This window comes from Dermacentor silvarum, chromosome 4, assembly GCF_013339745.2.
Source record: "Dermacentor silvarum isolate Dsil-2018 chromosome 4, BIME_Dsil_1.4, whole genome shotgun sequence".
Taxonomy (NCBI): Eukaryota; Metazoa; Arthropoda; class Arachnida; order Ixodida; family Ixodidae; genus Dermacentor; species Dermacentor silvarum.
The window spans coordinates 3,393,199-3,415,971 of record NC_051157.2 but is presented as its reverse complement, the minus strand read 5'-3'; the positions used below and the strand labels follow the sequence as shown (position 1 = coordinate 3,415,971).

Sequence of the window (22,773 nt, the reverse complement as noted above, 5' to 3'; positions counted from 1 at the left end):
TTCCTCCTTTTCCGCGTGCCATCGGCCGGACAGAGTGGCTGCAGTGCTTCGGGCGGCGTTCTTTGTGTTTGCGCCATTTTTCCTAGTCGCAGCGAGCTATGTCTACCGAGATACGATCTCGGCTGATTCGCGCGGTCATACACCGAGGCGCGGGAGCCTCCGTTGGCGCGTCTTCCGTCGATGGCACAAGGCGATTGTCGGTTTCGCTGCTGGAGTCACACGGTGCAAGATAGCGCGGCACGTAATCCACAGTGCAAGGTAGAGTGGCACGTTCAGTCAGGTGCTCCTCCTCTTCTCCCGCTAATAGTCATATTTTTCTTGCCGTAGGAGGCTTGCGCCGCTTCCGTATTCCGAAGGCGTGCTTCGTCCAAAATATCTCCAACGAGCAATGATCCATCACTAACCTGGGAGCTTTCAGTAATCCGAATTCTGCGTGTCACGTGAAGACGCCGCTGTGGTTTATGAAGCAGACAACTGCGGCTGCCATCTTGCCCCAGCCACAGCAGCAACCAATGCAAGAGACGCCTTTCAGCACGGCAGCCAATCAGAGGCCCGCTTTCATCACAGGGCGCGTGTGATTACCTGGCGCAGACCAGCGCTTCTTTTGTGTTTGTGCATTTGTTAGAAAATGGCGACGACGGACGAATTGAGAAGCGGAACGGCGAAACTTGGAGCTTTTGAACGATACCAAGATGGCGGCGTTCAGTGGCGGGAAATACGAGATATGTCTCCGTAAATTGCGGTGATTTTGCGCGATTTAAAGCTGTTTTCTCGCCCTATGCACTGACGAATTAATTTTTTTTGGCCACTTTTAGTGCGTTTTCAGCCAAACCATTTTGATACAGCATAGATTAGGTGCTGCAGATACCGAAACGCATAGTTTTCAAAAATTGATTTTTCTCGCGATTTTCGCGATCTGATCCCCGCGTCCCTCTATAATTTAGCTCGTTCCAATTGTGTTTTGATGATACGAATTTCGGCTAATACGAATATTTTTCGTGACCCCGTGAGATTCGTATCATCGAGATTCCACTGTAGTTGCCATCGCAATAAACGTCAAAATAACCGAGTCACATTAGCAGAAGTCTACTGTATTGGGTGTTAAACAAATTCGAGAAACGAAGCATAATCCACTTAGCCATTCTAAAAAATAATGAGAGACAACCAGAGCTACACATGCTATAATGAACAAAAGACATGATTAAAAGGCCATATGGTACTCACTGCCAGCTTGGGCCGCAATAGTGCGGGAGCAGATCTCGTAAGTGCCCTCAGACACCACACACAGGTTTGTAGTAGTGGCATCACTTGGCTTCCAATCCTCCATAGACACCTCAAACTCATCCGCAAACCGTAGACACAATCCTGCATATTACCAGCATTCCAAAAAGTACCAGATTATTCAAATTTGGTTGCAGTTTCCAGAGCAAATAGAACTTGAAATAATAAACAAACAGGTCCAGAATGATGTTCTTCCTTTCCTTTTTAATGAATGCTAACTAATGTGCCTATTGCCATGTGTAGCCATAAATGTTTGTTTATCATTTATTTACTACTGCAATTCTTACTTTTGTTACCTGTGCTAATTGTCAATCACTCAATGGTTCTCATAGTAGCCTATGCAATGATTAACACAATTCTTGAGCTGAATCCAGCCTTTATAAAAGCCGTCATGCATTCACACAATTCGATGAATGAATGGCAAGGTAGGGCCACAAAAATGGCCTCATATGCAGCTAGCGAGTCAAAGCTTCTAGTGTCTCGAGTGTGCTCTTGGGAAAAAAATGGTGGAAAGAAACCAAGGGGTGGAGCCTTTTACATGTACAAGAAGAAAGCTAGCTGAATTACAACTAATGGAACATGCCCATGGACGCTGGCGAATAAAGGAAGTCATCGCGCAAGGATATCGAGCGAATATGTTTGCCCCTGCCGAAACAGCACCACCTAAGTCATTTTCGGGTGCCGTCACATGAGTGGAGGCAGATTCAAACGATCATGTTCATCCGTCCTGGTGTCCCTCGCCGCACCCTTTCGCGGGATGGTGCCACAAAGTGTGCTGGCAGGCGCGATGCCGTTCCCAAGGAAAAGAGAAAGCCCGAGTGTCCCTGCTGTCACGTGTCGTTAGCAGTGCAACTCTTGCGCAATTTCTCATACTACAGTGCAACTACACCGATTTCTGCCGCAGTGAGTGGGAGGGGCACTAGGAGAGCCAGACTCTAGAAGATATAAGTGTCATGCGGGGAAAACATCAGGGGACACTAGAGTTCCCACAGACCTTGGACAAATACTGCACCAGACAAGTTCCTTGTGAATGTTACTATATATATGATTGGTGCAATGTATTCTTTAACCCAATGTAACATCATAATAAATTTCTCATGTCAGCAACATTTTGTATGTTTTAGTGAGATGATAATTTGTTTATTCAAACTTTCTTGCTTTAATGACTTATGCTGTGAACTGAACTACAGTCAACTTCTGTTAATTTGACTGAAAAAATTGGTTTATCTGGCAGATCAAATTAAACAAGACACAGAAACAATGCCGAAACACAGAGCTGATTCATTTGGAAGTATTTGCCCAATCCTACCAGGTCCCCAAATCGAATGTGCACCCTCTTTATGGGTTTAAAGTAGAAAACTATCATAGAAATGACATTAGAAGTTTTAAAGAAATTAAAAATTGAAGGGGCACTCAATTTTATAGCAAGAAAGACATAGCACGCCTTCAATTCTGGCAATAAAAAAAAAAAGAAAAAAATCAGCGAACCTCATCCTCACAACACGGAAGTTCACATTATGTAAATCAGCATCCCTCTAAGACAGCACTTTATTGCTGCCCATGAAGAACCAGAACACAACTTGCCATCCTCCATATGGTTCATAGTGTGTTTGATATTCTGCAATTATCAAATGACTCTGCAACAATCACAAATGGGATATGGCCGAAACCTAGACTAAACACCTAAAATAACGAGTTTGCTATTCGTCTTCTAATGCACGAAATTCTCTGGCCCGCCAACAAATGATGCAACATGTTGCTGCTAGCTTTAACAGTAATTTGTTGTTTGAATCCGCTTTTGTAATCAGACTGAAAAAGGTGCTTTGTCCTCGTCATGCCACGCGAGAACTAACTCTGTTGCCATCTGTGGTTGCCATCTTGTTATGAGAATAGCGATGACGCTGGCTAGACTGGCTCTGATGATAGGCTGTCGCAAACAATGTTTTTGTTTAGTTTTCATATCGGATTGCACTTTTCAAGCAATTTTCAGTCAAATTTTCTTAAAAAAAAAAAAGGCTCTCAATAAAGTCGGTCAACCACTGTAAATTTTTCATGGTGAGTTACCATTCTCGCATTAAAATCTTCCTGAGGCAGGCCAGAAATAGGTGTTATCTACAAGTAATTATGTGGGTTCAATGCATTCACTATACCTTATTAACCCTTTAGCTGCCAACCCCGAGCTATGCTCGTCACACGAGTTACGGCGATGACGACGACGACGAAGGTGGCGCACTGAGCAGTGCACGTGTGTGGCAGTACGTTGTGGGGATTGAGGGAGGCGCCGGCGCCATTGCGCGGGCTTCACCTGTTCTGCGATACCTTGTCTTCGTTCCCCGCCCGCGCGTAACCGGTTCTCGCGGTGCCGCTGCGCACGCGGTGGGTTGCGGTGAGGGCGGGGCACTGATGTCACTACGCAGCCGTGTAGGCTGCTGGCGGCGGAGCGTGGCTTTTTTATCTCCATGACCAGCACACGGTACGTACATGCTTTCCTCTCGTCTGCCGACACCTTTGTGACTAGGACTGGAGCTTGCGCACGGTGCCTTTGCCCATGCAGGGAGCGCGTATTTTATGCTGATACTTTCCTGACGCTAAGCCGATGAGCGGTGCCTAGTGCTCGCGCGAGGTCGTACCACGCCAAGCCGCACTTGCCGAAAGCCCAAGCCGAAGGAGATTGCCCGTGCTCTCACGAGTTGGCCCATTGGTTATCGCCAGAGCAAGTAGCATAGCCGCCGGGACTTTTTCTAGCGGCGTGTCCCAGCTTGAGCCTGTGCTCTCGCCGCGACGTGCTATAGGCGCCTGTTATTGTATTTTCGCCCTGGTGCGGGACCCCTTTGGCTCCCCGCCGCGCGGGCGTTTGTGCAGTGCTGGTGCCGACAGATTCAATAAACGGTTTCCGTCAATTCAGGGCTTTACTGTCGCGCGGTAGCCCCTTGCGGCCTCCGAGCTCGCGCGCGAGCGGTGCTGGAGGCGACGGCTGACGGGGCCCTGTGGCTTGCTAAGCTTTAACCCGCGGTGGTTGGTCTCCTGTGATACACCCAAGAACCCACAGCGTGAACGCCGATAACCCGCCACCTGTGCCTCTGCAGTTTCCCTTCTCTTCAGTGCCTGGAATCTGGCGGCAGCCCACTGACAAGAATGACATTCAGATAATTCTGACCCATTACCACGGTATGCATTAAGGGAAAGTCGCCCTCAACAGCAGTTTTTTTCTTCTTTAATTTCTTTACTAATTCTAAACAACCCGCCGTGGTTGCTCAGTGGCTATGGTGTTGGGCTGCTGAGCACGAGGTCGCGGGATCGAATCCCGGCCACGGCGGCTGCATTTCGATGGGGGCGAAATGAGAAAACACCCATGTACTTAGATTTAGGTGCACGTTAAAGAACCCCAGGTAGTCCAAATTTCCGGAGTCCCCCACTACGGCGTGCCTCATAATCAGAACTGGTTTTGGCACGTAAAACCCCATAATTTTTTTTTTACTAATTCTAAACAGAAATCAATAATGTAACATATATTTTCAGAATCAGAATTGAGTACTTCAATTATGACTACTTAATGACTACTTTAAAAAAATTGGCGATTTTGGTACGCTTTTCGGAAGTTAAATTCGCGGTTAAAGGGTTAAGTGTCACCAAGACAGATATTTCAATGGTGACCCCAATAATGGGGTTGCCATAGGGGTCAGGAGCGTGGGTACTGACCAGCTAAGTTAGAATAATCCAGTGAAGACCAACATCACGATCAAAATAACGACAATTTCAGGAAACAGAGAACTATGGGAGCCAACGTGAACCTTTAGTGGGTATCAAATTACTCGTAAAATTTAAATCATCATCCATCATCATCATCATTAGCCTATATTTTATGTCCACTGCAGGACAAAGGCCTCTCCCTGCGATCTCCAATTACCCCTGTCTTGCGCTAGCGTATTCCAACTTGCGCCTGCAAATTTCCTAACTTCATCATCCCATCTGGTTTTCTGCCAACCTCGACTGCGCTTCCCTTCTCTTGGTATCCATTCTGTAACCCTAATGGTCCATCAGTTATCCATCCTACGCATTACATGGCCTGCCCAGCTCCATTTCTTCCGCTTAATGTCAACTAGAATATCGGCTATCCCCGTTTGTTCTCTGATCCACACTGCTTTCTTCCTGTCTCTTAACGTTACTCCTAAGATTTTTCGTTCCATCGCTCTTTGTGCGGTCCTTAACTTGTTCTCGAGCTTCTTTGTTAACCTCCAAGTTTCTGCCCCATATGTTAGCACCGGTAGAATGCAATGATTGTACACTTTTCTTTTCAATGACATTGGTAAGCACCCAGTCAGGATTTGGCAATGCCTGCCGTATGCACTCCATTCCAATTTTATTCTTCTGCAAATTTCTTTCTCGTGATCAGGGTCCCCTGTGAGTAATTGAACTAGATAAACATACTCCTTTACAGATTCTAGAGGCTGACCGGCGATCCTGAATTTTTGTTTCCTTGCCAGGCAATTTAACATTATCTTTAGCTTCTGCATATTAAAGTTCAACTTCACTCTTACACTTTCTCGATTAAGGTCCTCAATCATTTGCTGTAATTCGTCTCCATTGTTGCTGAATAGGACAATGTCATCTGCAAACCGAAGGTTGCTGAGATATTCGCCGTTGGTCGCCGCTGAGACTGGGAACGTTTAGGAGTGAGGATCAACGGCGAATAAAATTTAAATAACCAGAGACAAATTAACTGAAGTTGTGGGGAGCACACGTGGCAATCTTCTCCTGCGTACTGATGTCATCGTGTTCGCACGTTGCGGACGCATCGGGATCCGGCGTAGACACATGAGAGGCATGCTATGCCATCTCCCGGTTCGCTCTTGCGACGCGCATACCCTTCCCCCCTGATTTGAGGAAAAAGGAAAGGTATCTTACAGGCAAAGAGGACATTGTCCTCACAAAAGGAAAAAAGATGTAAAAGAGTGCCACCGGGGGAGACCCACTCTCTTTGGCGCCCCGACCTTGAGCCTGCTAGATAAAGATATACCTGCAACCCATGAGTGACCTCATTTGCCTGACTACCACACGCAGTGAGGAAAGCCTATTTATTACTTATTACAGAGTGGACATCCCTCTGCAAGTGTGCCTTATGTAGCAATAAATATTTTTGAGTTGACACCGCTGGTTGCTTAATTTTGACCACCTGGGATTATTTAACGTGCACCTAATGCATAGTACAACGGCGTTCTTGCATGTCGCCCTCATCGAAATGTGGCCACCGTGGCCAGGATTTGATCCAGTGACTTCAAGCTTAGCAGTGCAACGCCAAAGCCAATAAGCAACCACAGAATATCAGTTTTCATTTCTTTCTTTCATTTTATCTTGTTTCACAAATTTTTTTGGATAGCGAAAGCTTTAGTAGTCAAGCTTCCTATTCTGTTGCAGTCACTAAACAAGAAAACAGAGCCATCAGTCTATTAACTTGCTCTATCAAAGTCTTCAATCCTAACAAAAAATGTCTCCAGCGTATGAGTACAAAACAAGGCAATAAAATATTTGTGTGAGTGAAGAGACATCACCTGTGAATCGAGCTTTGCTCACAAGGGAACCACATGAGCAAGCGGAGATCCGTGTGTTCTCCAGAGTCACCACAACTGCTGGAGTGGCATCAGCATCAAACAGCCTGCTGTTCGTTAGTGTCTGCATCAGATGGGAAGTCATTATTAAAACTATCAGCAAAGACAACTGCACAGCGAAATGCAATTGCCTCCCATTTCTGGAAGGACAAAATACAAACTTGCTAGTGAAGACACTTACCATATCAACCACCTCACAATAGCAACACACTGCATACTGTATTAGAATGTGTAAAGCATTTTACTGTCCCAAGTGAAAAACATTTTTGTGTTTCATCTGCATGATTCATGCAGAAGATTACCAGAGATTACAGATTACTTATCTAAAAATGTTGAGTAGTCTACTCCTTAGAATCTGCTACAAACATCTAAACTTGAACCGTGTTATAATGAAATGTTAGACAGTTAAACCTGCTTATAACGAACCTCCATATAACAAATTCCTGGATATAATGATATCATAAGAAGCCAACAAACATTGACACCAAGAACAACATAGGGGAATTACTTGCATACACTAACTGAATTAAAGAAATGATAAATTAATGGAAATGAAGGCAGATGAAAAAACAACTGTCCGCAGGTGGGGAACGAACCCACGCCTTCGCATTACGCGTGCGATGCTCTCACCATTGAGCTACCGCGGAACCGTTTTTGAATATAATGAAGTTTTTCTATTCCCTGCCGTTGCTCCATAGAAGCACATGTATTTGAGACCTGTACGTAACGAAGTGGCAGCGGGAGACCCCCTCAAAATAATGAATTTTCCCCGCCGACAACCTAGAGATTTTGCCCCAAATTTTGTCATTTTTGCACAAGCAGCAACCGGAAGCACCTTCTCCACCGTGATGGAATGCGAAGTGGCGGCGTCGCGCTTGGAGCGCTTGAATTCACGGCGACTGTTGGGCGAGAGCGAGCGCACGTGTGCTTGCATGCGCTAAAACAGGTCAACAATTGCTTGCGCGTTAGAATCGAGTACGACCCTAAATTTGCGCTACCATATCGCCATCGGCATTTCAATATGGCCGCCTCCTACACACCTTGAGCCTAGCTCCCGCAGCTTCGACCAAGTGCTCTAGTACGTGTGCTTAGGCATTAGTCTACCAATTTAGTTAAACAGCGAATGTTGGATCCCCACCCCTTATGTAATACCTTGAGGGGATGCGCGTCTCCTGTGGTCCGGCTTCACCGCGCGGCTGGGCGGCGGGGGCGGTCGTAGTGGTTGCGGCGCGTTGCGAGAGATGGCGCGAGTGTCGCGATGCTAACGCCACCGAACGGCGGGGTGACTTGGGAGACAAAGATCGAAGGCGCTCTCTCTTTGGCTTGGGGTCGGCGACGAACACGCACGAATGCTTCGCACAAACGCTTCGCGCGTGCGCCGGCCCGCTTCACGCGACCGTCGCGCGAGGCTAAGAGCCGGACACCGGTATGGACGAACACGGATCGTTCGAGCGCGCCACCCTTCGCGTGACTGTACACGTGAACGACTAGGCGATGGTGTCATAGCATGGGACGAACGTATTCGCTCGCTATCGGGTCGCGGTGAGTCGGACTTCCTTGATTTGTCGTGCGCCCATGTGAATGTTCTATTGGTAGTAATTCGGCTAGTGTGTATTAGTGTATGAAAGGTGCAACAAATGCCCTTGTGATTGTTTGCACTACTGTGTTGTCGTTCCTTTGTCCCAAGAGCATGTGTGAGACCCCACATCTGGCTGCCCAACGTGGGGCTCTTGGGGCATCGGACGATAATTTTAACTGTTTTGCTCGGTTCGAGATGTTTCAACCAAAGCGTAGTCCTAGCGTGGATTTTGATCGCTAGTGTCGGCGGTGTGCTTTCTTGAGCGAGGCGACGGTTGCTGTAGCGTGTTTGAACTTTTTAACGTGCTAAGCCTTTTCGCGAGTGTTTTAAAGTACACTCGTCGGTACGAGAGTCACGTGGTCTGCATCCTGGGAGAGCGAGGCCTAGCGCCCGCGGAGCATTGGCAAGCCTGAAGCGAGTGAGTACGGAAGCCTCGTGGGTGGTCCGAATTTCTTATGTAAATAGCTTCTTCTATATCTTTGACTTCGGAAGTCGAGGCTCAGGGAGCCGGGTGGCCGCGGGCCACGGGTGCCGCTACGGGCTGACTGGTATTGCGGCCTGGCACCGGGCGCTCCGACACCGTCTGGGACGGTGGGCGCCGTCAACTCGGATGCTGTGTGCACCGAGCGGGGTAGGACCACCTCACAGAGCTAACGTCTCCTCGCGGCTGCCTGTTGTGCCCATTTTGGGTGATGTTTTTTTTTTTTTGGATGCCGGTTGTTGTCAAAGTAGCGACGCATTAGGCCTAAGGCTTTACAAAGCCGCCTGTCGCACGTTGAGGGACACAACCTGGTGGACCGTGGTGTTGAGGTATCGCACATTGCTTCCCTCATTAGTTCGCCTCGCACGAATTGAAATTACTCGTTCGACTCAAGAAAGTAAGCTTTGTTCACGTGAACTTAGCATCTGAAATGCCACCCAAATTTTTGCTAGCCGAATTGAACATCATACCACGTGGGCGATGCGTGTGCCGAATTCCTCTCCCTTGCACTACTTTAGTGTTTGTCGAGTGCGTTGAGTGTACGCAGCGTGAGCGGAGTCACCCCTGGTTTGCTGTCACCTGCACATTGTCTGCGCTGCTGCCCCGGCCTACGAACGAGCTACCCCAGGCGATGCAGATGCCTGTGGCCAGTTCGGCACAGCGATTTCGGCGGCCGCCTGTGTCCGGCTCATTACCCTCGGCGGCTGGGAAAAGAGCCGGCAGTGACCAACGGCTACAGCGGCTCTCGCTGGCAGGGCGCGTCGGCGCGAGCGACGCTTGCTCGTACCGACTTCTGCGTCGCCGTTTCCGGAGTCCTGTGCTGGAGTAGTGCCATCGAATCTGCAGAGCTGATGCTGTGACCAACGGACGCCAGCGGTGAACCCCAGAGACAATGTCGGCTCGCATGTTGTGGATAACGTGTGGACATTTCCTCGGCAGCGCCACTGTCGCATGTACTAACTTTTGTTCGCGACGCACGCGTTGATAGACCTTGTGACATGTTTCGCCGGAGTATGTGTAGTGATTAAGGTTGGGGGGATGTGGGGATGCGCGACTCTCACGCGTCTCCTGTGGTCTGGCTTCACCGCGCGGCTGGGCGGCGGAGGCGGTCGTAGTGGTTGCGAGAGTTGGCGCGAGTGTCGCGATGCTAACGCCACCGAACGGCGGGGTGACTTGGGAGAAAAAGGTCGAAGGCGCTCTCTCTTTGGCTTGGGGTCGGCGACGAACACGCACGAACGCCTCACGCGTGCGAATGTGAATGTTCTATTGGTAGTAATTCGGCTAGTGTGTACTAGTGTATGAAAGGTGCAATAAATGCCCTTGTGATTGTTTGCACTACTGTGTTGTCGTTCCTTTGTCCCAAGAGCTTGTGTGAGACCCCACAACCTCTACTATGGGTTCTTTAAGGAAATAAAAAAAAAAAAAAATTTAGAAATAGGATGAAATTTGTTTTTTTCAACTGCCCTATAATTCGGAAAATATTGCAGCCCGTTTTCGTGTAAGAAAAATCGATCGGCGACTGTACTTATTCGCATATAAGGTCGAATTTCAATACAACGAAATTTCGATATAACGAAGCAAATTGCCGATTTTACTGACTTTGTTATATCGAGGTTTAACTGCATTAGTTCTGAAAAAAAAGTTGCAGTTTCGTCCGAAAGGCGAAGCATCGATTGTGATAGCAAATTAGTAGAGCTATATGAAGCAAGGACAGTAGTTTATCGGGCTGTATAAAATTTTAAACATTAGCTTACTAACTAAGCAGACAAGCACAGTGTCCCATACACACAAGTAAGCATGAACACATCTCGCTCGATGACCACGGAAACTCGCTATGAAAACACCAGAGTGAGAAAGCATGCCAGCAGCAGCGGGCAAGTTGACTTTGCGCTGTCTCTCGTCTCGCTTCGACGCGAACTAAACGTCGAAAGCACAGCGCATACGAAGCTACCAGCACTCGGCGCATGCACTTTGTCCCCATTGCAGATAGCTTTGAAGATGAGGCCCGCACAGGCGTGCACTTTGCCCACATTGCAGATCGCTTTCAAGATACGGCGCCGCGCTGTGAGCAGCAACCGACGGAGCAGAACGCACCCCCCCCCCTCCCTCTCTTCGCCCCTGTGTCTCACATGCGAAAGAAGTCCGCGTGTTTCTGGCCTGCCTTCCTCCCTTGTGCGCGCTACATTAAGCCGCGATTGCCGGCTCACCCTCATATGCTCTCACTCGCACACACAGCGTACGGCACTCGGCGCATGCACTTTGTCCCCTTCGCAGATCGCTTTGAAGATGAGGGATTATATAGATGGGTATTATAACACGATGGAATTAAAACATTTTATCGCTGTTGGACTTTGTACGGAACCTCACGGTGACGGCAAAGACAATGGCAGAAATGCACTTGGAGTGTCCATATAAGTGCTATCGCAATAAAAATTTACCTGTCTAAATAAAAGTATGGAAGGCCCTTCTTAATCAGAAGCGCATCCTTCAGGCTACGTATTCCAATTAGCTCCGACAGAAAGAGAGAAGCGGCTATGGTTACAAAAATTATTGGTGAGGGATTATACTGATGGGTATTATAACACCATGGTTAATACTACCTTAAGATAGTAGTTGTATTTTGAGCTACAAACATTCCAAATATATGGAAGGCTACAAAATGTTGATCCTATGTATTTCTATGTTCTCGAGCTTTGTCATGCGAGAAGTGTGGATGTTTTACTTAGTGGTTAGGTGGCCATGATTTTATGCATACTTAACAAGCTAATTTGCAATCCTTACGAAATTCAGTACCTGGCTTGGCCGTATTTCATGTCAGACATCAGGCCTGTCAGCCATCGAAAGCATGTCAGCCATCAGGTTTTTCCAGAGAAGGCAAAGTGAAGCCAGAGACAAATGGCTAAACCACTGCCGGTTTCTGAGGAACCATGCATTTAAACTCATACGTTATATAGTGCACTCACCCCTTTGTTCAGGGGCATGCAAATGCCCAGGTCTTGCACTGTCAGCTGGAGGAATAGAGTGCCCAGTGCTTGGCTGCTCAGCTGAGGAAACTGGGGCACCCGCTCAAACAGCTGTTGGGTGGCTGTCAGTACCTACATCATCAAAGGTTTCACGTATCACTCAAGGGCTCAACTACGTCACATGCACTCACCTTAAGGTAAACAAAGAAATCATTTCTTGTGTTTTCACTCCTGGCAATATTAGCATCTAATCAGTGTAGAACCTGGATGGAAAATCTCTAAACTGCGCATGTGCAGCAGTTTATCTGAGCCATGGCTAGACTGCACAGCAACAATAGGACACCACCTCTGAAGAAGGTTTGGCAGTGCGACTGGTTTGGCACGTTGCCAGGTAGCAGAGAGCTTCTGGACTGCTGAATAAAATTATTTACAAACACCTTTGCACACCACCGAATTTCTGCCTGATCGACACAAATTATCAGTAAATTTTCATTCTGAACTAAAGAAGGTTCATTATTTCTACTTAATGGAAATACATCCTTCGCTAAACAACATTTTAGATGCATATAGAGAATTATGTTTGCTTTGTTACATGTATCAGTTGGTTTTGTTATTTTATCGAACTATGACTGCAAACAGTTTTGAAGAAACGTTGCGGCAGAGCACTTCCATGCTTGACAACTTCAAGTGGGCACATTCCAGTGTCACTTTGTTGCTGACAACGCTCAGTGTCAATTTCGTTGACAACATACCTCAAACATAGCAGCTACCACTGAGTGAGCAATGTTAGCACAGCCAAAAGTGTCCACCACTCAAGACAAGCACCACTCTAGACAAGATGCACACTGGACACCTGAAGCACTTGGCGGCGCAGGCACTCTGAGAATGCAGAGCACTATGAATGTCACTGCCATCAGGCATAGTATTCAACTCAAAACTTTGCCAGCGAAATTTCACAATGTAGTGATGCTACAGAGGACATGATTTGGAGCAATTTTTGGAGAAGAAGAATTTTCATTTTGGAGCCCTTTGAGTACCTTGGTGGCACAAGTTGCATTTTAAACATTTTTAAGCACCTTAAAACATAATATCAAGCACCTGCAAGGGGTTACATAAAACATATCCAGCCAAAGCAGACATCACGGCGAAAATATTTTCGAGCAGAAGTAGCTAGACTGAATATTATTTCACCCCAATAATGACAGAAATGGGGAAAGTAAGTCATACAATTGAAGATTGTGGAATTTTTTCAACAAAAATAAATAAGCAGATGATACTACACGAACAAAGTACACAGCATGTCGTTGTCAACATGCAGATCTCTTGCCCCCAAACTATCATATTCTTCATCCTAATAAAATATTGCACTTAATATCACTTAGCCATCACATAAGGCTCACAATGTAGAACTTTCTCCACAATGTTCCGAGATTGCTGCAGCTTTTTACTGATGTCTCCGAGCCTAGTTATGCTCTCAGAAAGACTGGTATCTGCCTCAGCCAGAAGCATGTGGCCACATTCTATCTCCTCCTCGCGTGACTGTACTCGGCTAGCCTCGGCAAGCCAACTTCACTGCTGCCAACAGAGCTGTTTGCAACAGTGAACAAAAGCTGGTCAACACCGCCGATCGCCCGTTACAAAGAGAATGGCTGTAAGCATAATCATATGTCTCATGCAGCGCAGAAAAACCGTATTGTGCAAGCCACCTGTGTGCTACAAGGGGCTGCACTTGGTATAATCTCGTTTTCTAGCGTTGTGCAGCTACACAGAAATGAGGATTTTATGCTGCAAGAGGAGGTATAGCAAAAATGCATGGCAAGGATCTGATCAGGTTGCGTGGGTTCAGTCACGGTGGCAGTGCAGTTGCCAGCGGCAGATGCCATCCAATTTCGAGACTCGTTTTGGCGCAGTTGGTGGGGATTGAGATGCATCTCAGCGTCTTTGTGCGGGCATTCACTTGTTCTGTCGTTCCTACGCCTCTCCCTTTCCACACGTGACGGTTGTTGGCAGTGCCACTCTCGCGCTGCCGGTCACCGCAGCGGGCGCTGAGTAGAGTGGGCGTGGAAGATCTCTCCGAGAAAGCACTAGGTGCGTACACATTTTCCTCTCGTCCACCAGCTCCTTTGTGTCTCGGACTTGAGCTTGCCTACGGTGCTTTTGAACATACAGTGAGCAAGTACCTTGTGTTGACCTTTTCCAGACGCTAAGCCAAAGAGCGGTGCTTAGTGCTGGCCCATGGTAGTACTGCGCCGAGCCGCACTTATCAGAGTCCCAAGCTGACAGAGATTGCCCAAGCTCTCGCGAGTGGGCCCATTGGTTATTGTGAGAGCAAGCAACATAGCCGCGGAGGCTTTTCCTAGTGGCATATCGCATGCAGCCATCCTCCCGCAACGACGTGCTAACGTGTCTGTATTTTTGCCCCTGGCACGAAGACCTTTGATTCCTACACCAGCCCGGGACCAGGCGCTGTGCCGTGTTGGGTGTTATCGGAGACAATAAACGGTTTCTGCTAAGGGCAATACTGCGTTCTCTTGTGTGCTTAGCACTCGACAGCCATCATCTGCAGCCTAAGCGCGTGCGCGGCGGTGCGCTAGAGTATGCGAGGTGACGGCCGACATGGCCCTGTGGCTTGCTAAGCTCGAACCCGTCGTGGCCGGTACTCCTTTCAGATACTAGACCCCCACAAGCTTGCTCAGTCTTAATAGATTTTATCAAGATGGCACGGTTAATTCCGTTTGGCACAGTTTGGCGCAAATGGTGCAGAAGTGGAATCACCGACAATGTTTGTATTGCAGCAAGTATGCGCGGCATGTTTTGTCATCTTTAATTATCGATAGTGTTATCAGTAATTTTAGAGAGCAGCTCTAAGGCACCCGCTCGTGCATCGAGCGTCGGCGTCCCTCGTAACCGAGCAAACGAGCACAGCGAAAGATGAAAGAACGAACGTGGAGCGCAGTGGTGGATTAAACACTGCTATAGCGAAGAGGGTGAGAGGAGGAAAGTGGAGGAGGAGGGTATGGTGAAAGCATGAGAAGGAAACTGCAGTACCACACAAGATGGGCTCTGCGGCAAAGATGGCTACGAGATGGCGCCAGGGTAGCTCACGTCATCTGTTCACCAAAGCGCGGCATGAGCAGAGGCTTGTCTGCGGCGGCTGCTGTGAATCGTACCCACACATCACCCATGCGCTGCCTCTCGCAATCTCCCGGTTAACGAGCGCCACGCTTCGCTCCAACTGCAATGTGCCGCACGAGACAGATTGTCTGTGCCAGCCAAGATATCGCGAAGTGTTTTAGAGGTGTGCTCAAATTTTGCATTAGGGAGTATTATAATCGTCGGTGATTTTTTTACCATTGATAGTTGCATAGTGACTCAATTATTGATACTACTATCGATAGTTATTCATTGCCAGTAGAAAGTCCTGAGGTGCAGCATGTAGCACAAGCACTGTGAACAAAAAGCGCGGTAGGACCTGCTTCGCACTGCTGGGAAACAACTGTTGTGACGGCATTGATGCTTAATTCAATGTCACAAACTGTGGAAGCGCCCACAAAGAAGCAGAGATGCATGCAGATGACAAGGTGTGGGCTTGGGAAATGGAGAGTAAGGTTGTGGGTTCTTGGTGTCTCACAGGAGAACAACCACCGCGGGTTCGAGCTTAGCGAGCCACAGGGCCGCGTCAGCCGTCGCCTCCAGCACCGCTCGCGCGCGAGCTCAGAGGCCGCAAGGGGCTACCGAGCGACGCACGCAAAAACACAGTAAAGCCCTGAGTTGACGGAAACCGTTTACTGAAACCGTCGGCACCAGCACTGCACAAACGCCCGCGCGGCGGGGAGCCAAAGGGGTCCCGCACCAGGGCGAAAATACAATAACAGGCGCCTATAGCACGTCGCGGCGAGAGCACAGGCTCAAGCTGGGATACGCCGCTAGGAAAAGTCCCGGCGGCTATGCTACTTGCTCTGGCGATAACCAATGGGTCAACTCGCAAGAGCACGGGCAATATCGTTCGGCTTAGGCTTTCGGTAAGTGCGGCTCGGCGGGGTACGACCTCGCGCGAGCACTAATGGCACCGCTCGTCGGCTTAGCGTCGGGAAAGGATCAGCACAAAGTATGCGCTCCCCGCACGGGCAAAGTCACCTTGCGCGAGCTCCAGTCCTAGTCACAAAGGTGTCGGAGGACGAGAGGAAAGCATGAACGTACCGTGCGCTGGTCCCGGAGAGAAGTCCACACTTCGCCGCTAGCAGCCGACAACTGGCCGCGTAGTGACGTCAGCACCCCGCCCTCACCGCAAACCGCCGCGCGCGCAGCGCCAGAGCGGGAACCGGTTAGGCGGCGCGGGCGAGGAAGGAGGCCAGCGGGGAACGATGGCGAGGGATGGCAGAGCAGTGAAGCCCGGGCAATCATGCCGGCGCAACCCTCAATCCCCACATCCTCCTCTCCTTAAATGCCCCCCTACCAGCCTGGCGAAACAGCTAGTAGGGGCGTATGCATCAAAGACAATTGAGTCTTTCATGCACAAGCTAAATGCTAACCTCAGCCCAGCAAGTACTCGTAACACACTGCGTTCCGACATATAAAACACTTTCATGCACTATAATAACAGTAATTATATACAAGGATCGTGGAAAAAAAATAAAAAAAATTAAACTGCTACGCTATATAATACAAAAAAAAAATGCCGCGAGAGGGGGGAGAAAAATTAAAAAAAAAAAAAAAAAAGGCGGCCGCTGGCGCGGGACAGTGTCCAAGGTGCGAAGGGGAAACGGCGTGTAAAGTTCTGTGGCTAGGGGCGGTGGCCGAAGACGTAGGAGTCTCGAGGGCAGCCTTGATTGCAGGAACGGGCTCGCCGTTGGTAGATCGGAGTTGTTGCTTTCGTGGTGGTGGCGGTCCCGAACTCCAGCCGGAGGGGGCAGGACACTGCCAGGTCAGCTGGCCACGCCGCCGGAGCTAAGATGAAAGGGGCAGCCACAACCGTGGCTGCAAGGCGTTTGCACGGCGGCAGCGACTGCAGAGAGTCGGGCTCTCGATCTGTCGTCAGAGGGTCAGTGACCTCGTCCACCTTCAGAGTCCACGACGATCCGATGCTGCAGTTGGTGCGACTTCTGGTTGCTTCGAAGAGCAACAGGCACCACGCACGCACGCGCACACACACGCACGCACACACTCCTTGCGGTTTTCACCATGGCTGCGCAACACTCCCAAACACCGCCATGCTCATCGCCGTACACAACGCGCCGCGCCATAGAAGGCGCAAAGCGTCCTTCGTCCCCCTCACACCGACGAGTCAATCGGACCATTGTCCACCACCGCGTCTGACGACCGCGCAAATCAACAACCCCCTTCTCGGCAAAGAGAAAAAAAAAAGAAAAAAAAAAGGAAAAAGAAAAGAACAAGAAAAACAGAAACCTTCACCGTCTACGTACAAGAAAAAAAAAACACGTAATGAATTAAACTATAAGGCTTTACACGCGAAAATTAAACACACTTTCAAAAAAAAAAAAACATAAGTACACTCAGCGTGCGTACTTAAAAAAAATGGGGGGAAAAATGCACACTGTTAAAACACTACATAAACATACTTGCACTACGCTGGGCTGGGACTAGCTTCTTTTCGTGCACTGGCCGCAAAGAAGCTAGCCCACTGAGGCTACGCATTTTACTGAGGGCCTTCGGTTGCGGAAAAGTCCGTCGTCTGGCGTGAAATCACACAGGTGACCGCTTCCTCAGATTGTAACGGTGCGTGGTCCGAATGCGGTCCGTTGCTCCGGGTGTGCCCCGTTGCTTGCGCGCAATGCCACTGGGCACTGGCGCGAGCTCGTCGGACCGTGACGCAAAGGCCTTCAGGTCGGCGATATGGGCACGGCTGAGTTTTCCCGAAGAGGGATCCTTCAGCAAGTACGCGAGTGGAGACCAAACTTTCTCCACTCGGTACATACCAAGGCACTTAGGAGCGAGCGAGGCTGAGAACCCCTTGGTCGCATCGCTAAGAGCGTGGTTGCGCTTCAGGACGAGATCACCTACCTTAAATGAAAGATGGCGATGCTTCCGGTCGTATTGAGCCTTCTGCTGGGCCCTGGCAGACGCCAAACTCTGCCTTGCTCTACAGAGAGCCCGACAAAGCCTGTCCCGAAGTGCTGAAGCGTAAGCAGAACAGTCTGCCGGCGCTTCCTCGTCCCCGAGCTGGCATTGCATGACACTGGTCACCGGATTAGCCAACTCCCTTCCAAAATTGAGAAAGGCGGGAGAGAAACCAGTTGAGCGATTCTCGGAGGTTCGGACTGCGAACGCGAGCTCACTCAAGTGGTCTGCCCAATCATTTTGACGTTCGGCAAAGGCCGCTAACATTGGTTTAAGAGTTCTATTGAGTCTCTCTGTCAAATCGGACTGGGGATGGTAGGGCGAAGTGGTGCAGTGATTAATTCCCAGGGAACGGCACGTAGCACCAAACACCCGAGCGGTGAAATAGGACGCATTGTCCGTAATCAGTCTTTTCGAAAAGCCGAACCGACAAAACACTTCCTGTAGCCTTTCCAGCACCGCTCGCGCTGTCACTTTACGAAAAGGAAACAGTTCCACCCATTTAGAAAAATGATCAACGACTACCATCAGGTGTGTGAACCCCTGCTTACTCCTGGGGAAAGGCCCCATAAGATTGCAGGTGGCCACTTGCCACGGACGCTCACTGTCGATTGGTTTCATCAGCCCGGGCGGCTTGCCACCCCTTGATTTCACCATTTGACAGACGTGGCAGGAACGGCAATAGCGAAAAATGGCACGCTTTATGCCAGGCCAGGTCACAGTTTGGCTTAGTTTCGCAAAAACTTTAGAGCCACTCAAATGACCGGCCAAGGGTTCGTCATGAGAACATCGCAACAGTGCGCTTCTCAGACTTTTGGGGATAACCACCTTAAACGGGTCCACAGTGTCATCATCGGTGGCTATGTATTTCAGCAGGAGCCCATCATGATCCAGCAAATATAAAGCCGCGGGGGACTCAGCGACACACGCTGTTTCCGGCCCCCCTGCGCCCGCCGCACTACCAGCAGCGTCTCGGCGCTCCGTCTCCCTGAGACCGTCGCTCACTCCGTGACAAAACGAATCAATTTGCTGGGCCTTCAGTAGCTCTTGCCTGCTGAAAGCGATTCCAATTCTCCCAAAGGGGAGGTTGGTCTCGTCCCCACTCAAGACTGCAGCCATCGGCGTCATGGGTTCGCTTTCGAGAAGCTCCCCGCACCCACACGCACGCTTTCCGGCGCGCTGCTTGCCTGTAGCGCGGAGAAACAGGTTTGCCCGCTTGCGGACTCGCCTCTCTCTCCGCTCGTTTCGCCCCCGACGCTAGCTGGGGCTAAGGCACCGGCAGCGGCTGTTGCACCTGGAGAAAAGCTCTGGGTGGACAATGGGGCACGAGATAGCGCGTCAGCTACCACATTGGCACTTAGATGTAGTGCCTCTTCGTGCCGTGTCGCTCTATCCCACTGGGGATTGTGAGTCGACAAGCGCATAGCGCAGGGGCTTGCCCCTGAATTCTGCGCACGACACGGTTCGTGCCGTGCCTCTCGATCCCAAAGGGGACCATGAGCGAGCGAGCGCGAAGCTCGGGGGCTTGCCCCCGAACTCGGCGCGCGACACGACTCCGACGCCTCATCTGCACAGGCAGAATCGGACGCCGGCGGGCTGATGAACGGCTTTAGCAACGTGAACTGACCGTCGCGATAGCCGCCATTCGCAATGTCCACAACGATCCCAGTTTTAAGGAGAAAGTCCCGGCCGAGAATCACAGGAACACTGAGCCCTGGGAGATGAACGAAACGCGTGCGTCTCATTCGCTCTCCCCACCTGACAGTCAGCCTTGCGGCGCCAGCCGAATGGGCCACGCCTTTCGCAAGATTGAATGTCGTTCGGCAGTCCCGCAAGCGCACTGCGTGCTTTTGCAAGTGGGACAAAACCTGTTCGCCGAACAACGAAGCGCTTGCGCCCGTGTCCAGCAGCACCGAAAATTCGCGGCCGGCAATGGTCACCGGAATAAACGGCGCGTGCGTACCAGCAACACAACCTACTCGGTACGCCGTGGGAACAAGCAAAGGTTCGGTCACTCGTGCTTTCGCGAGCGACCTGCTATCCCGTTTCCCGGCCTCCCAGGAGACCGGGGCGCGGTGCAATCCCTTGCAATGTGCCCTCGTTGTTGGCCGCAAAAACAGCGTACTCCGCCGCGGTATCTTTCCCGAGGTGGAACAGCCTCAGCTCCCTGCCGGGGTCGGCTCGTCGCTTGGCCAATGGGCCCATAACGAGCGTTTCCCTCCGCGATGCGCTGGGTCGAAAAGCGTCCCTGCGCATGCGTTTCGGTCGGTGGCGCAGCACAGGCTGCCCGTCTCCCGTGCGTGTAAGGGTCGAGAGCGCGCGCGCTCAGCTCCCAAGCACACACGCTTGCAGCCGCAAAGGCAGCTTGGCCGGGTTGTTGCCGTTGGGGAAAGGGTTCAGGCCCTCTCCACGCGCAGCTCGGCTCAAGGGCCTCGCTGGCGGACGGCGGTGGGCAATAGGCGCGCGCGGCGATAATGTCACCTTGAATGCGCTTTGCCTCGGCGGCTAATTCCTCCAGAGTTCGGAAGCGGCCGCCGCGCAGGTACACCGAAAAAGTCGGATGTGCCTGCCTGATCACCCGTTCGACGCGTTCCTCGTTCGAGGCATTGGGCTCAGCGACTAAGGAAAGGTCTTCCATCGCCCGTACGTACTCCTGAAGCGACTCATCAGGAGCCTGTGTACGTAGCCCAAGCTCACGCCGCATCCTACTCTCGTAGTCAGCGGGTAGGAATTCACGCAGGAATGCCGCGCGGAACTCCTCGAGGGTTGTTGCACGGTGTCCGGAAAGCCTGTACCACCTAGCCGAGTCAGTGAGTGCAACAGGGACGACGCGTCCAAGTACATCCTGATCGTTCAAACCCAGAGCTCTCTGGTAGCGTGCGAGGGAGTAACAGTAGTCCCTGGCACTGAGCAGGTCACCGTATCCGCTGTAGGTCGGGACTGCCAACCGTACAGTGGGGTGAGCGCATTTCGGAACAGCCGACAGCGTTTTAACTGCCCCAGAGAGCGCCTGGATCATTTCGGCGGCGTTATGCAACAGCGTCTGTGCGCCTGCTCTAAAGGGAGCCGTTGGCGCGTTAGCGGCGCGATCGAGCAAGGATGAACTGACGTCCAGCTCAATCAGTGGCGCGGTTTCCACAGGGATACCGGCCGGCGCGCCGCCGTCCCCAGAGCAAAAAGGGCTCCTAGCGGGGTGCGCCTGCTGTCGTTCACAGCTGCCACTTGAGGCAGCTATACGTGAATTGCTTAGGCCGCTTGCAGCCAGCTTTTGACAAAACAGGCGCGTGCTCGATCGGTGTGCCACTGGGCTCCACCGAATGTACTCCAATGTATGAGCGGCATTCGTTGTTGCCGTGATTGAAGGTTCCCCACAGGGGGCCGCGGCATACCAATGGATTTGGCTGTTCAATTAAGAAGCAGCCAGTGTCGATACAACAGGTGTGTGCTGGATCGGTGTGCCACTGGGCGCCACCGAGTGTACTCCAAAGGGAGACGCATGAGCGGAATTCGTGGTCGCCGTGATTGAAGGTTCCCCACAGGGGGCCGCGGCATACCACTGGTTTTGGCTGTTCAATTGAGAAACAGCCAGTGTCGATACAACAGGTGTGTGCTCGATCGGTGTGCCAATGGGCGCCACCGAGTGTACTCCAAAGGGAGACGTATGAGCGGAATTCGTGGTCGCCGTGATTGAAGGTTCCCCACAGGGGGCCGCGACATACCACTGGTTTTGGCTGTTCAATTGAGAAGCAGCCAGTGTCGATACAACAGGTGTGTGCTCGATCGGTGTGCCACTGGGCGCCACCGAGTGTACTCCAAAGGGAGACGTATGAGCGGAATTCGTGGTCGCCGTGATTGGGGCCGCGGCATACCACTGGTTTTGGCTGTTCAATTGAGAAGCAGCCAACGGGCAAAAGTCGGAGAGGGCTAAGGCCCCGTTTCCGCGCTGCGCTCCGTTTACTCCCGAAGGAGTCAATGATCGGGAGCGCTGCGACATCGCACTGCTTGGCATTCCAAAGGGAGCCGTGGCAGACGAATGTGCCCGTGTGCACTGTTCGGAGAGGGCTCTGGCCCCGTTTTCAAACAACGCTACTGCTCCAAAGGGAGCTGGTACGTAGCGCCTCGCGTTGCCGTCCCCACAGGGGGTCGTTACAAGCGAGGGTGCAGGAGTGCGCTGCTCAAGGGGGGCCCTGGCCCTGTTCTCGAGCAACGCGGCGTCTGCTAGCACTAACAAAGGACAAAGGTCACTACGCCTAGCAGACATAACGCGGCGAGTCCAATTCGCTAAGGCGTATTGACTCGGCTAAGCACAAAGGCTTAATGAGCCTTTGAATCTGTGATGTTTTTTGTGTGTCACCGATCTCGGAGGCGTGCGGGTGTTAGACGAGATGGAGAAGGAAGACGGATGGCGACACAGCAAACAGATTTTTTAATAACACGCACACTCAAAACCAAAACTAAAAATCAAGCACACTACGGGAAGAAATACTAATAAAAATACAAACTAAAGTACAAAACCTAATGTACAAAACATTCTACTTGGCGCCTATGCGCGTCCGTGGCGGCTAACTCTTCCGAGTCAGGCAACCCTGTCTTATTTCTGCGACGCTACAAATAAGAGTCACCTTGCTGCGTTCGTCGTTGCACGTTTGTCTGAGTCCGAAGCTCGTCGGCCCTTTTCTTCCAGCAGTAGGTGTACTCGTTGATGCTTTTGCCTTGCCGTCGGCGCGTCGTCTCTTTATCGGTAGGGAGCTCTCCGGTGCTTCATCGGTGATGAGCTCGTCGGCT

The 22,773-nt window shown here is 50.7% G+C and overlaps 1 protein-coding gene and 1 non-coding gene across 2 annotated transcripts in view; both read right to left on the bottom strand.

Moving 5' to 3' along the window:
* The window catches only part of LOC119448019 (transmembrane protein KIAA1109 homolog), a 431,927-nt gene that overhangs the window by 252,437 nt on the left and 156,717 nt on the right, over nt 1–22,773 (bottom strand). Inside the window, exons 13-15 of the mRNA XM_049665124.1 lie at nt 11,911–12,042; nt 6,831–6,951; nt 1,225–1,365 (exon numbers count right to left, since the gene is read on the bottom strand). Coding sequence (XP_049521081.1) covers nt 1,225–1,365; nt 6,831–6,951; nt 11,911–12,042 — 394 coding nt within the window. The remainder of the gene's footprint in view (nt 1–1,224; nt 1,366–6,830; nt 6,952–11,910; nt 12,043–22,773) is intronic.
* Nucleotides 7,463–7,534, bottom strand: Trnat-cgu (transfer RNA threonine (anticodon CGU)). The gene has a single exon. It is a non-coding gene; the product is annotated as a tRNA-Thr (tRNA).